Source organism: Salvelinus alpinus, chromosome 1 (assembly GCF_045679555.1).
Source record: "Salvelinus alpinus chromosome 1, SLU_Salpinus.1, whole genome shotgun sequence".
Lineage (NCBI taxonomy): Eukaryota > Metazoa > Chordata > Actinopteri > Salmoniformes > Salmonidae > Salvelinus > Salvelinus alpinus.
In genome coordinates, this window is record NC_092086.1 from 35,226,669 (window position 1) to 35,239,828 (window position 13,160).

General features: G+C 44.5%; 1 protein-coding gene across 3 annotated transcripts in view; it reads left to right on the forward strand.

The window, feature by feature from the left end:
* Positions 1–13,160, forward strand: part of LOC139574180 (adhesion G protein-coupled receptor L1-like) — a 222,293-nt gene that overhangs the window by 69,730 nt on the left and 139,403 nt on the right. For all 3 annotated transcript variants that reach the window (XM_071398510.1, XM_071398519.1, XM_071398529.1), the window contains one exon: positions 8,994–9,143. In XM_071398510.1, coding sequence (XP_071254611.1) covers positions 9,020–9,143 — 124 coding nt within the window. In that variant the 5' untranslated portion in view covers positions 8,994–9,019. The remainder of the gene's footprint in view (positions 1–8,993; positions 9,144–13,160) is intronic.

Genomic DNA, 13,160 nt, shown 5'->3' on the forward strand with positions numbered 1-13,160 from the left:
CAGAACATGAGAACATATGAAAGCTGGTGGTTCCTTTTAACATGAGTCTTCAATATTCCCAGGTAAGAAATTTTAGGTTGTAGTTATTATAGGAATTATAGGACTATTTCTCTCTATTCGATTTGTATTTCATATACCTTTGATTATTGGATGTTCTTATAGGCACTTTAGTATTGCCAGTGTAACAGTATCGCTTCCATCCCTCTCCTCGCTGCTACCTGGGCTCGAACAAGGAACACATCGACAACAGCCACCCTCGAAGCATCGTTACCCATGCAGAGCAAGGGGAACAACTACTCCAAGTCTCAGAGCGAGTGATGTTTGAAATGCTATTAGCGCGCACCCCGCTAACTAGCTAGCCATTTCACATCAGTTACACCAGCCTAATCTCGGGAGTTGATAGGCTTGAAGTCATAAACAGCGCAATGCTTGAAGCACAGCGAAGAGCTTCTGTCAAAACGCAGGAAAGTGCTGTTTGAATGAATGCTTACGAGCGTGCTGCTGCCTACCACCGCTCAGTCAGACTGCTCTATCAAATCATAGGATTAATTATAACATAATAACACCCAGAAATACAAGCCTTAGGTCATTAATATGGTAGAATCCGGAAACTATCATCTCGAAAACAAAACGTTTATTCTTTCAGTGAAATACGGAACCGTTCCGTATTTTATCTAACGGGTGGCATCCGTAAGTCTAAATATTCCTGTTACATTGCAGAACCTTCAATGTTACGTCATAATTACGTAAAATTCTGGCAAATTAGTTCGCAATGAGCCAGGCGGCCCAAACTGTTGCATATACCCTGACTCTGCGTGCAATGAACGCAAGAGAAGTGACACAATTTCACCTGGTTAATATTGCCTGCTAACCTGGATTTCCTTTAGCTAAATATGCAGGTTTAAAAATATATACTTCTGTGTAATGATTTTAAGAAAGGCATTGATGTTTATGGTTAGGTACACGTTGGAGCAACGACAGTCCTTTTTCCGCGAATGCGCACCGCATCGATTATATGCAACGCAGGACACGCTAGATAAACTAGTAATATCATCAACCATGTGTAGTTAACTAGTGATTATGATTGATTGTTTTTTATAAGATAAGTTTAATGCTAGCTAGCAACTTACCTTGGCTTCTTACTGCATTCGCGTAACAGGTATGCTCCTCGTGAGGCAGGTGGTTAGAGCGTTGGACTAGTTAACCGTAGGTTGCAAGATTGAATCCCTGAGCAGACAAGGTAAAAATCTGTTGTTCTGCCCCTGAACAAGGCAGTTAACCCACCGTTCCTAGGCCGTCTTTGAAAATAAGAATGTGTTCTTAACTGACTTGCCTAGTTAAATAAAGGTGTAAAAAAAAAAAATTGGCGGCCAAAATTACCGATTTCCGATTGTTAGGAAAACTTGAAATCGGCCCTAATTAATCGGCCATTCCGATTAATCGGTCGACCTCTAGTCTACATCCTTTTAGAGTGGGAGAGGAAGACTGCCAAGACTAAACCCCCCCAACCCACCCTCTCTCTCTCTCACCCCACAGACTCCCCCATCGCCATCACCCACCCTCTGCTTACCTCCCCTCCCACCTCCTTTCATCCCCCTCTTTTCTTATTCTTTCTTTTTCTAGAACTCTCTGTTCCTCTCATCACCATGGGGTTTTTCTTACCTCACATCATCCTCTTCTTCTCTCCTCCTTTCTCTAATCTTTCCCACATTCTCCTCTCTCTGTCTCTCTCTTCCTCCATCTCTCTTGTCTCTATCTATATCTCTCTCTTTCCATCTCTCTTTCTCTTTCCCTCCATCTCTCTCACCTTATGGGCAGGGACCACAGGAGAGCTATTGTGGAGAGTGCAGTGGGAGTCAGGATCAAAAGAGATTGGTTGAAAGACAGATTTTTCTTATTACCAACTACAAAAGGCAGCAGGAAATAGAAAAGGCCTCCACACAGGAGGGGACCAGTTTTTGGACCATTATTAATATGGAGAGAGATGGAGGGAGGGGCAGAGAGAGAGAGAGAGAGAGAGAGAGAGAGAGAGAGAGAGAGAGAGAGATGGAGGGAGGGAGGGAGGGACAGAGAGAGAGAGAGATGGACGGAGGGAGGGAGGGACAGAGAGAGAGAGAGAGAGAGAGAGAGAGAGAGAGAGAGAGAGAGAGAGAGAGAGAGAGAGAGAGATGGAGAGAGGGAGGGAGGGACAGAGAGAGAGAGAGAGAGATGGAGGGAGGGACAGAGAGAGAGAGAGAGAGAGAGAAAGAGAGAGAGAGAGAGATGGAGGGAGGGAGGGACAGAGAGAGAGAGAGAGAGAGAGAGAGAGAGAGAGAGAGAGAGAGAGAGAGAGAGATATGGAGGGAGGGAGGGACATAGAGAGAGAGAGAAAGAGAGAGGAGAGTGAGAGAGAGATGGAGGGAGGGACAGAGAGAGAGAGAGAGAGAGAGAGATTGATGGAAAGTGGTGTTGGGGGAAAAACATACGACATTATAAAATCCATGTACACAAACAACAAGTGTGCGGTTAAAATTGGCAAAAAACACACACATTTCTTCACACAGGGTCGTGGGGTGAGACAGGGATGCAGCTTAAGCCCCACCCTCTTCAACATATATATCAACGAATTGGCGAGGGCATTAGAACAGTCTGCAGCACCTGGCCTCACCCTACTAGAATCCGAAGTCAAATGTCTACTGTTTGCTGATGATCTGGTGCTTCTGTCACCAACCAAGGAGGGCCTACAGCAGCACCTAGATCTTCTGCACAGATTCTGTCAGACCTGGGCCCTGACAGTAAATCTCAGTAAGACCAAAATAATGGTGTTCCAAAAAAGGTCCAGTCGCCAGGACCACAAATTCCATCTAGACACCGTTGCCCTAGAGCACACAAAAAACTATACATACCTCGGCCTAAACCTCAGCACCACAGGTAACTTCCACAAAGCTGTGAACGATCTGAGAGACAAGGCAAGAAGGGCATTCTATGCCATCAAAAGGAACATAAATTTCAACATACCAATTAGGATCTGGCTAAAAATACTTGAATCAGTCATAGAGCCCATTGCCCTTTATGGTTGTGAGGTCTGGGGTCCGCTCACCAACCAAGATTTCACAAAATGGGACAAACACCAAATTGAGACTCTGCATGCAGAATTCTGCAAAAATATCCTCCGTGTACAACGTAGAACACCAAATAATGCATGCAGAGCAGAATTAGGCCGATACCCACTAATTATCAAAATCCAGAAAAGAGCCGTTAAATTCTACAACCACCTAAAAGGAAGCGATTCCCAAACCTTCCATAACAAAGCAATCACCTACAGAGAGATGAACCTGGAGAAGAGTCCCCTAAGCAAGCTGGTCCTGGGGCTCTGTTCACAAACACACCCCACAGAGCCCCAGGACAACAGCACAATTAGACCCAACCAAATCATGAGAAAACAAAAAGATAATTACTTGACACATTGGAAAGAATTAACAAACAAACAGAGCAAACTAGAATGCTATTTGGCCCTAAACAGAGAGTACACAGTGGCAGAATACCTGACCACTGTGACTGACCCAAACTTAAGGAAAGCTTTGACTATGTACAGACTCAGTGAGCATAGCCTTGCTATTGAGAAAGGCCGCCGTAGGCAGACATGGCTCTCAAGAGAAGACAGGCTATGTGCTCACTGCCCACAAAATGAGGTGGAAACTGAGCTGCACTTCCTAACCTCCTGCCCAATGTATGACCATATTAGAGACACATATTTCCCTCAGATCACACAGATCCACAAAGAATTCGAAAACAAATCCAATTTTGATAAACTCCCATATCTACTAGGTGAAATTCCAGTGTGCCATCACAGCAGCAAGATTTGTGACCTGTTGCCACAAGAAAAGGGCAACCAGTGAAGAACAAACACCATTGTAAATACAACCCATATTTATGTTTATTTATTTTAACTTGTGTGCTTTAACCATTTATACATTGCTACAACACTGTATATATATAATATGACATTTGTAATGTCTTTATTGCTTTGAAACTTCTGTATGTGTAATGTTTACTGTTAATTTTTATTGTTTATTTCACTTTTGTATATTATCTACCTCACTTGCTTTGGCAATGTTAACACATGTTTCCCATGCCAATAAAGCCCCTTGAATTGAATTGAATTGAATTGAGAGAGAGAGAGAGAGAGAGAGAGAGAGAGAGAGAGAGAGAGAGAGAGAGAGAGAGAGAGAGAGAGAGAGAGAGAGAGAGAGAGAGAGAGAGAGAGAGAGAGAGAGTGAGAGGGAGAGAGGGAGGGAGGGAGGGAGGGAGGGAGGGAGGGAGGGAGGGAGGGAGGGAGGGAGGGAGGGAGGGAGGGAGGGAGGGAGGGAGGGAGGGAGAGAGAGAGAGGGGTGAGGGGTTGGTTTTAGAGGACAGCCTCTGTCATGCTCTGTGCTCAGTGTTCTTTTCTTTCTTTCATTCTCTCCCACGTACAGTGGGTCACGCACAGACACACGCACACACACACACATGCACACACACACACACAGGTTGGTGGCTGTGTTGGGTCGGATGTGCCACTGGAGAGGAGGGTAAATATCAGAGAAGGTCAGAGGGAGGGGATGGGCTGACGGGATGGAGGGATGGAGGGAGAGCAGAATCACTGATGATGTGGGGGGGGCGGGGGGGGGTGCAGTCAGCCAGTCACTCTTGACCTGCCAATCTTGACTGTCCACACAGGAGAGAGCATGTAGTCATAAGAGCAGCACAGGGCACTGTGTGTGTGTACACGTCTGTGTGTATTCCTGTAGATGTGTGTACACGTCTGTGTGTATTCCTGTAGATGTGTGTACACGTCTGTGTGTATTCCTGTAGGTGTGTGTACTAGAGGTCGACCGATTATGATTTTTCAATGCCGATACCGATTATTGGAGGACCAAAAAAAGCCGATACCGATTATTCGGCCAATTTTTATTTATTTATTTGTAATAATGACAATTACAACAATACTGAATGTGTCACTATCGTCGTTATGAATGGACCAAGGTGCAGCGTGGTAGGCATACATATTCCTTTAATAAATGAACACCGAACAAAAACAACAAACTACCAAACGAAACGTGAAGCTAATAATAGTGCTGACATGCAACTACCCATAGACAAGATCCCACAAAGCACAAAGGGAAATGGCTGCCTAAATATGATCCCCAATCAGAGACAACGATAAACACCTGCCTCTGATTGGGAACCATAACAGGCCAACATAGACACACAAACACCTAGATGACCCACCCTAGTCACACCACGACCCAACCAACATAGAGAATAAAAAGCTCTCTATGGTCAGGGCGTGACAGAATGAACACTTATTTTAACTTCATATAATACATCAATAAAATCAATTTAGCCTCAAATAAATAATGAAACATGTTAAATTTGGTTTAAATAATGCAAAAACAAAGTGTTGGAGAAGAAAGTAAAAGTGCAATATGTGCCATATAAAAAAACGTTTAAGTTCCTTGCTCAGAACATGAGAACATATGAAAGCTGGTGGTTCCTTTTAACATGAGTCTTCAATATTCCCAGGTAAGAAGTTTTAGGTTGTAGTTATTATAGGAATTACAGGACTATTCCTCTCTATACCATTTGTATTTCATATACCTTTGACTATTGGATGTTCTTATAGGCACTTTAGTATTGCCAGTGTAACAGTATAGCTTCTGTCCCTCTCCTCGCCCCTACCTGGGCTCGAACCAGGAACACATCGACAACAGCCACCCTCGAAGCATCGTTACCCATCGCTCCACAAAAAACACGGCCCTTGCAGAGCAAGGTGACGTCACTGATTGAAATGCTATTAGCGCGCACCCCGCTAACTAGCTAGCCATTTCACATCAGTTACACCAGCCTAATCTCGGGAGTTGATAGGCTTGAAGTCATAAACACCGCAATGCTTGAAGCATTGCGAAGAGCTGCTGGCAAACACACGAAAGTGCTGTTTGAATGAATGCTTACGAGCCTGCTGCTGCCTACCACCGCTCAGTCAGACTGCTCTATCAAATATCAAATCATAGACTTAATTATAACATAATAACACAGAAATACGAGCCTTTGGTCATTAATATGGTCAAATCCGGAAACTATCATTTCGAAAACAAAACATTTATTCTTTCAGTGAAATACGGAACCGTTCCGTATTTATCTAACGGGTGTCATCCATAAGTCTAAATATTGCTGTTACATTGCACAACCTTCAATGTTATGTCATAATTATGTACAATTCTGGCAAATTAATTACGGTCTTTGTTAGGAATAAATGGACTTCACACAGTTCGCAACGAGCCAGGCGGCCCAAACTGCTGCATATACCCTGACTGCTTGCACGGAACGCAAGAGAAGTGACACAATTTCCCTAATTATAAGAAATTCATGTTAGCCGGCAATATTAACTAAATATGCAGGTTTAAAAATATATACTTGTGTATTGATTTTAAAGAAAGGTATTGATGTTTATGGTTAGGTTTGGTGCAACGACAGTGCTAAATCATCACCCGTTTGGCGAAGTAGGCTGTGATTCGATGAGAAATTAACAAATTATCGATTATATGCAACGCAGGACACGCTAGATAAACTAATAATATCATCAACCATGTGTAGTTAACTAGTGATTATGTGAAGATTGATTGTTTTTTATAAGTTTAATGCTAGCTAGCAAACTTACCTTGGCTTCTTGCTGCACTCGCGTAACAGGTAGTCAGCCTGCCACGCAGGCTCCTCGTGGAGTGCAATGTAAGGCAGGTGGTTAGAGCGTTGGACTAGTAACCGGAAGGTTGCAAAAACGAATCCCCGAGCTGACAAGGTAAAAAATCTGTCGTTCTGCCCCTGAACAAGGCAGTTAACCCACCGTTCCAAGGCCGTCATTGAAAATAAGAATTTGTTCTTAAATGACTTGCCTAGTTAAATAAAGGTGTACAACAAAAAAAAAACGGCCAAATCGGTGTTCAAAAATAATGATTTCCGATTGTTATGAAATCTTGAAATCGGCCCTAATTAATCGGTCATTCCGATGAATCGGTCGACCTCTAGTGTGTACACGTCTGTGTGTATTCCTGTAGATGTGTGTGTACATGTCTATGTGTATTCCTGTAGATGTGTGTGTACTGTTGTCTTCTTCTGCAATCTATATTTCACTTCTGGGAAGATCAATCAAGGAGTAGAGGGTTACAGGGATCAAAGTAAATTCTCTCAGTTGCCTGTACACACACACACACACTCACACACACACATAAACACACACAGCGCAATCTGTCTGTTCCATCAGCGGGCTCAGCAGGAGTGGTATTAGCTCTAATAATACAGTGTGTCTCCATCCCTTCCCTCTCAGCCCTGGAGGTAGCAGAGTCTACCAACAAATGAGAGAGAAAGTTCCAGATTGTGATTTATTTCATTAGGCAAATGAGATGTGACTGAGTCACCGCTGTCCACACCGTCTCACACACACACACACACACACACACACACACACACACACACACACACACACACACACACACACACACACACACACACACACACACACACACACACACACACACACACACAAACACACACACACACACAAACACACGCACGCACACACACAATCACACAATCATACACACACACTATTTTTATTTACATGGCACCCTTAAGAGTCACACGCATACATATCGTGTCTCATCCAATCAAAGATCCCGACACTGTGGAGTGATAAGCTGGCTCTGGTTGGGGGAGCAGAACAGCTGTTGCCATGCCAGTGTGCACAAAATGGCTAGCCTTCAGATCCCTGTAGCACAATCATTCTACCTGGTCACCACAGTGAGAGCCTCCCCTTCCCTCTCCCCTCTTCTCCTCTCCCCTTCCCTCTTCTTTCATCTCCCCTCCTCTCCCCTTCCCTCTTCTTTCCCCCATCCTCTCCTCTCCTTCCCTCTTCTTTCCCCCATCCTCTCCTCTCCTTCCCTCTTCTTTCATCTCCTCTCCCCTCCTCTCCCCTTCCCTCTTCTTTCCCCCATCCTCTCCTCTCCCCTTCCCTCTTCTTTCCCCCATCCTCTCCTCTCCCCTTCCCTCTTCTTCCCCTCCTCTCCTCTCCTCTCATCTCCCCTCCCTTCCCTCTTCTTTCCCCTCCTCTCCTCTCCCCTCCCTCTTCTTTCCCTTCCTCTCCTCTCCTCTCATCTCCCCTCCCCTTCCCTCTTCTCTCCCCTCCTCTCCTCTCCTCTCCTCTCCTCTCCTCTCCTCTCCTCTCCTCTGCTCTCCTCTCCTCTCCTCTCCTCTCCTCTCCCGTTCCCTCTTCTTTCCCTTCCTCTCCTCTCCTCTCATCTCCCCTCCCCTTCCCTTCCCTCTCCTCTCCTCTCCTCTCCTCTCCTCTCCTCTCCTCTCCTCTCCTCTCCTCTCCTCTCCTCTCCTCTCCTCTCCTCTCCTCTCCCGTTCCCTCTTCTTTCCCTTCCTCTCCTCTCCTCTCCTCTCATCTCCCCTCCCCTTCCCTCTTCTTTCCCCTCCTCTCCTTTCCTCTCATCTCCCCTCCCCTTCCCTCTTCTTTCCCCTCCTCTCCTCTCCTCTCCCCTTCCCTCTTCTTTCCCTTCCCTTCCTCTCCTCTCATCTCCCCTCCCCTTCCCTCTTCTTTCCCCTCCTCTCCTCTAATCTCCTCTCCTTTGGTTCTTGCAACACAGATCTCTGCAGTGTGATTACAACTAACTCTGATAGGAAACTACAGCGGATGGAATTCAACTGAACCCACCATAGCAATGTTTCCCTTGTTTTCACACTACTGCTACACACACATTTCTGATTAGGAAAACTGGAAGCATCTACCTTACTGTGTAAATGAAATTACTCCCTAACTACAGTACTTCACTTTCAGCAGATTGCATGAAACTGTGACTCAAAGGAAAATCACAAATCAGAATGTGGTGGTTGTTCGTCTGACTAACCTTCCTCTCTCTCTCTCTCTGTCTCTGTCTCTCTCTCCTCCTCTTCCTCTGTCGGATCACCTCATATAGAGGTGTTAGTGGGAGGAGCTCTCTCCATGACCCTGTGCCTGCTGACCACACCCAGATTCCCACTAACCCCGCCCTCCAGCATGGCGCTGTCACTCTGGCTGCTGTGTACCTGTGCTGTCACCTCCCTGCTCATCGCCCCCTCTGCTCAAGGTTGGTACTGCACTGCATTCTCCCAATCCTGTCATTGTGCCAATGGGTTTACATTGTGTGTGTGTGTGTGTGTGTGTGTGTGTGTGTGTGTGTGTGTGTGTGTGTGTGTGTGTGTGTGTGTGTGTGTGTGTGTGTGTGTGTGTGTGTGTGTGTGTGTACAGATTGTTACTTCTCATAATAATTGGATATGAATAACATGGTGCCTCTACGTGAAGGAAGGATAAAAGGTACTGGCTTGCTGAATAAGCCAGAGGTCATGGATGAAGCGGGTTTTATGAAGCAGCTTGTAGGTGGGAGTGTCGTGTGTGTGGTTCCATGCAGGTAGTTGTTGTCTCAGTGTGTGATCAATCAATCAACTTTATTTTATAAAGCCATTTTTACATCAGCAGATGTCACAAAGTGCTATACAGAAACCCACCCTAAAACCCCAAACAGCAAGCAATGCAGATGTAGAAGCAGATGGCTAGGAAAAACTCCCTAGTAAGGAAGGAACCTAGGAAGAGGAACCAGTCTCTGAGGGGTGGCCAGTCCTGTTCTGGCTGTGCCGGGTGTACATGGCCATGAAGGCCAGATGAATGTCCATGATGGTTGGTCATGGTGTGTGAGGGGGATCCCTGCATGTAATGGTGCCATATCTGGAACCTCTCACAATGTGCCATGAGAGCGTGTGTGTGTGTGTCCCCACACCACCTGCATGTGTGTGTGTGTGTCCCCGCACCACCTGCATGTGTGTGTGTGTGTCCCTGCACCGCCTGCATGTGTGTGTGGGTGGGTGCCAGCTGGTTTAACCCCAGCAGCAGGTGACCTGGTTGGGCCACAGTGGTGCTGTGTGTGGCGGGGAAGATGGGGGAGGCAGGGGGAGGTAGAGCTAGAGGGAAGGGGAGGTGTTGTGGGGTGTCCTGTTAGTACCCTTCCACACGGACAGCAGCACACCATCTGCTGTGTGCTCTCAGTTATGACACTGAGGGCAGAGAGGGAGGGAGGGAGGGAGGGATATGGTGGAGGAAGAAAGAAAAAGAGAGAAAAAATAAAAGGTTAATTTTAGGCGCTGTAAGATTCAGAGGTGAGTAGGGAAGAGAGGGATGGATGAAGACATGGAGAGAAAGAGAGAGAAATCCAGAAAAGAGACGTTAAATTCTACAAGCACCTAAAAGGAAGCGATTCCCAAACCTTCCTTCTTTAAGGCTAGGCGTCCCGATAGCGGGATACCTGTCGACAACATCCTGTGAAATTGGAGGGCGCGCAATTCAAATAAATAATCGTAATATTAAACATTTATGAACATACAAGTATCTTATATTGGTTAAAAGCTTAAATTCTTGTTAATCTAACTGCATCTTCCAATTTACAATAGGCTTTACAGCCTCACATCAACATATTTTTCAACCAGCACAGCATTCATAAAATCACAAATAGCGATTAAATAATCACTTACTTTTTGAAAATCTCCCTCTATTTGCAATCCAAAGGGTCCCAGCTACAACATGCTACAACATGGTTGTTTTGTTAGATAAAATCTTTCTTTATATCCCAAACAGTTTGTTTAGTTGAGATTTCAGTAATCCACTCGTTCAACATGCAGACAAAGGAATCCAAAAAGCTACCGCTAAACTTTGTTAAAACAAGTCAAACTACATTTCTATTTAATCCTCAGGTACCCTAAAGTGTAAATAAACTTCATACGGAAAGAAGTATGTTCAATAGAAAAGTAAAATTGGCAAGTGTGTGTCCTCTTCATCGCACGCCCACAGACTGATTTAAAAATGTGACTCTAAGTACCAATACTCAAAATTCGTCCACGTTTTGGAAGAAACACGCCTGAAACCTTGAACAAAGACTATTGATATCTAGTGGAAGCCATAGGAATTGCAATCTGGGAGCTGGAATTGCATAGGACCCAAAGCTTTCCATTATAAGAGCATGGGATCTAAAAATAATAATAATAATACCATATCAATTGTGTTATAGTCTCATACATTATTTTAACATTTCTACAAACTTTAAAGTGTTTTCTATACATTGTTACCAATTATATGCATATCCTGGCTTCTGGGCCTGAGTTAGATGCAGTTTACTTTGGGCATGTCAGTCAGGCGTAAATTCTGAAAAAAGGACCCTAGCCTGAAGACAAAGCCATCACCTACAGAGAGATGAACCTGGGGCTCTGTTCACAGACTCAAACACACCCCGCAGAGCCCCAGGACAGCAACACAATTAGACCCAACCAAATCAGGAGAAAACAAAAAGATATTAACTTGACACATTGGAAAGAATTAACAAAAAACAGAGCAAACTAGAATGCTGTTTGGCCCTAAACAGAATACCTGACCACTGTGACTGACCCAAAATTAAGGAAAGCTTTGACTATGTACAGACTCAGTGAGCATAGCCTTGCTATTGAGAAAGGCCACCGTAGGCAGACTGGCTCTCAAGAGAAGACAGGCTATGTGCACACTGCCCACAAAATGAGGTGGAAACTGAGCTGCACTTCCTAACCTCCTGCCCAATCTATGACCATATTAGAGACACTTATTTCCCTCAGATTACACAGATCCACAAAGAATTCGAAAACAAACCCAATTTTGATAAACTCCCATATCTACTGGGTGAAATACCACAGTGTGCCATCACAGCAGCAAGATTTGTGACCTGTTGCCAAAAGAAAAGGTCAACCAGTGAAGAACAAATACCATTGTAAATACAACCCATATTTATGCTTATTTATTTTCCCTTTTGTACTTTAACCATTTGTACATCGTTCCAACACTGTATACAGTTGAAGTCGGAAGTTTACATACACCTTAGCCAAATACATTTAAACTCAGTTTTTCACAATTCCTGACATTTAATCCTAGTATAAATTCCCTGTCTTAGGTCAGTTAGGATCACCACTTTATTTTAAGAATGTGAAGTGTCAAAATAATAGTAGAGAGAATGATTTATTTCAGCTTTTATTTCTTTCATCTCATTCCCAGTGGGTCAGAAGTTTATATACACTCAATTAGTATTTGGTAGCATTGCCTTTACATTGTTTAACTTGGGTCAAACATTTCTGGTAGCCTTCCACAAGCTTCCCACAATAATTTTGGCCCATTCCTCCTGACAGAGCTGATGTAACTGAGTCAGGTTTGTAGGCCTCTTTGCTCGCACACGCTTTTTCAGTTCTGCCCACAAAATGGGATTGAGGTCAGGGCTTTGCGATGGCCACTCCAATAACTTGACTTTGTTGTCCTTAAGCCATTTTGCCACAACTTTGGAAGTGTGCTTGGGGTCATTGTCCATTTGGAAGACCCATTTGCGACCAAGCTTTAACTTCCTGACTGATGTCTTGAGATGTTGGTTCAATATATCCACATAATTTTCCTACCTCATGATGCCATCTATTTTGTGAAGTGCACCAGTCCCTCCTGCAGCAAAGCACCCCCACAACATGATGCTGCCACCCCTGTGCTTCACGGTTGGGATGGTGTTCTTCGTCTTGCAAGCATCCCCCTTTTTCCTCCAAACATAACGTGGGCATTCTGACCAAACAGTTCTATTTTTGTTTCATCAGACCAGAGGACATTTCTCCAAAAAGTATGATCTTTGTCCCCATGTGCAGTTGCAAAAAGTAGTCTGGCTTTTTTATGGCGGTTTTGGAGCAGTGGCTTCTTCCTTGCTGAGTGGCCTTTCAGGTTATGTCGATATAGGACTCGTTTTACTGTGGATATAGATACTTTTGTACCTGTTTCCTCCAGCCTCTTCACAAGGTCCTTTGCTGTAGTTCTGGGATTGATTTGCAGTTTTTGCACCAAAGTACATTCATCTCTAGGATACAGAACATGTCACCTTCCTGAGCGGTATGATGGCTGCGTGGTTCCATGGTGTTTATACTTGCGTACTATTGTTTGTACAGATGAACATGGTACCTTCAGGTGTTTGGAAATTGCTCCCAAGGATGAACCAGACTTGTGGAGGTCTACAAAAAAGATTCTGAGGTCTTGGCTGATTTCTTTTGATTTTTTCCCATGATGTCAA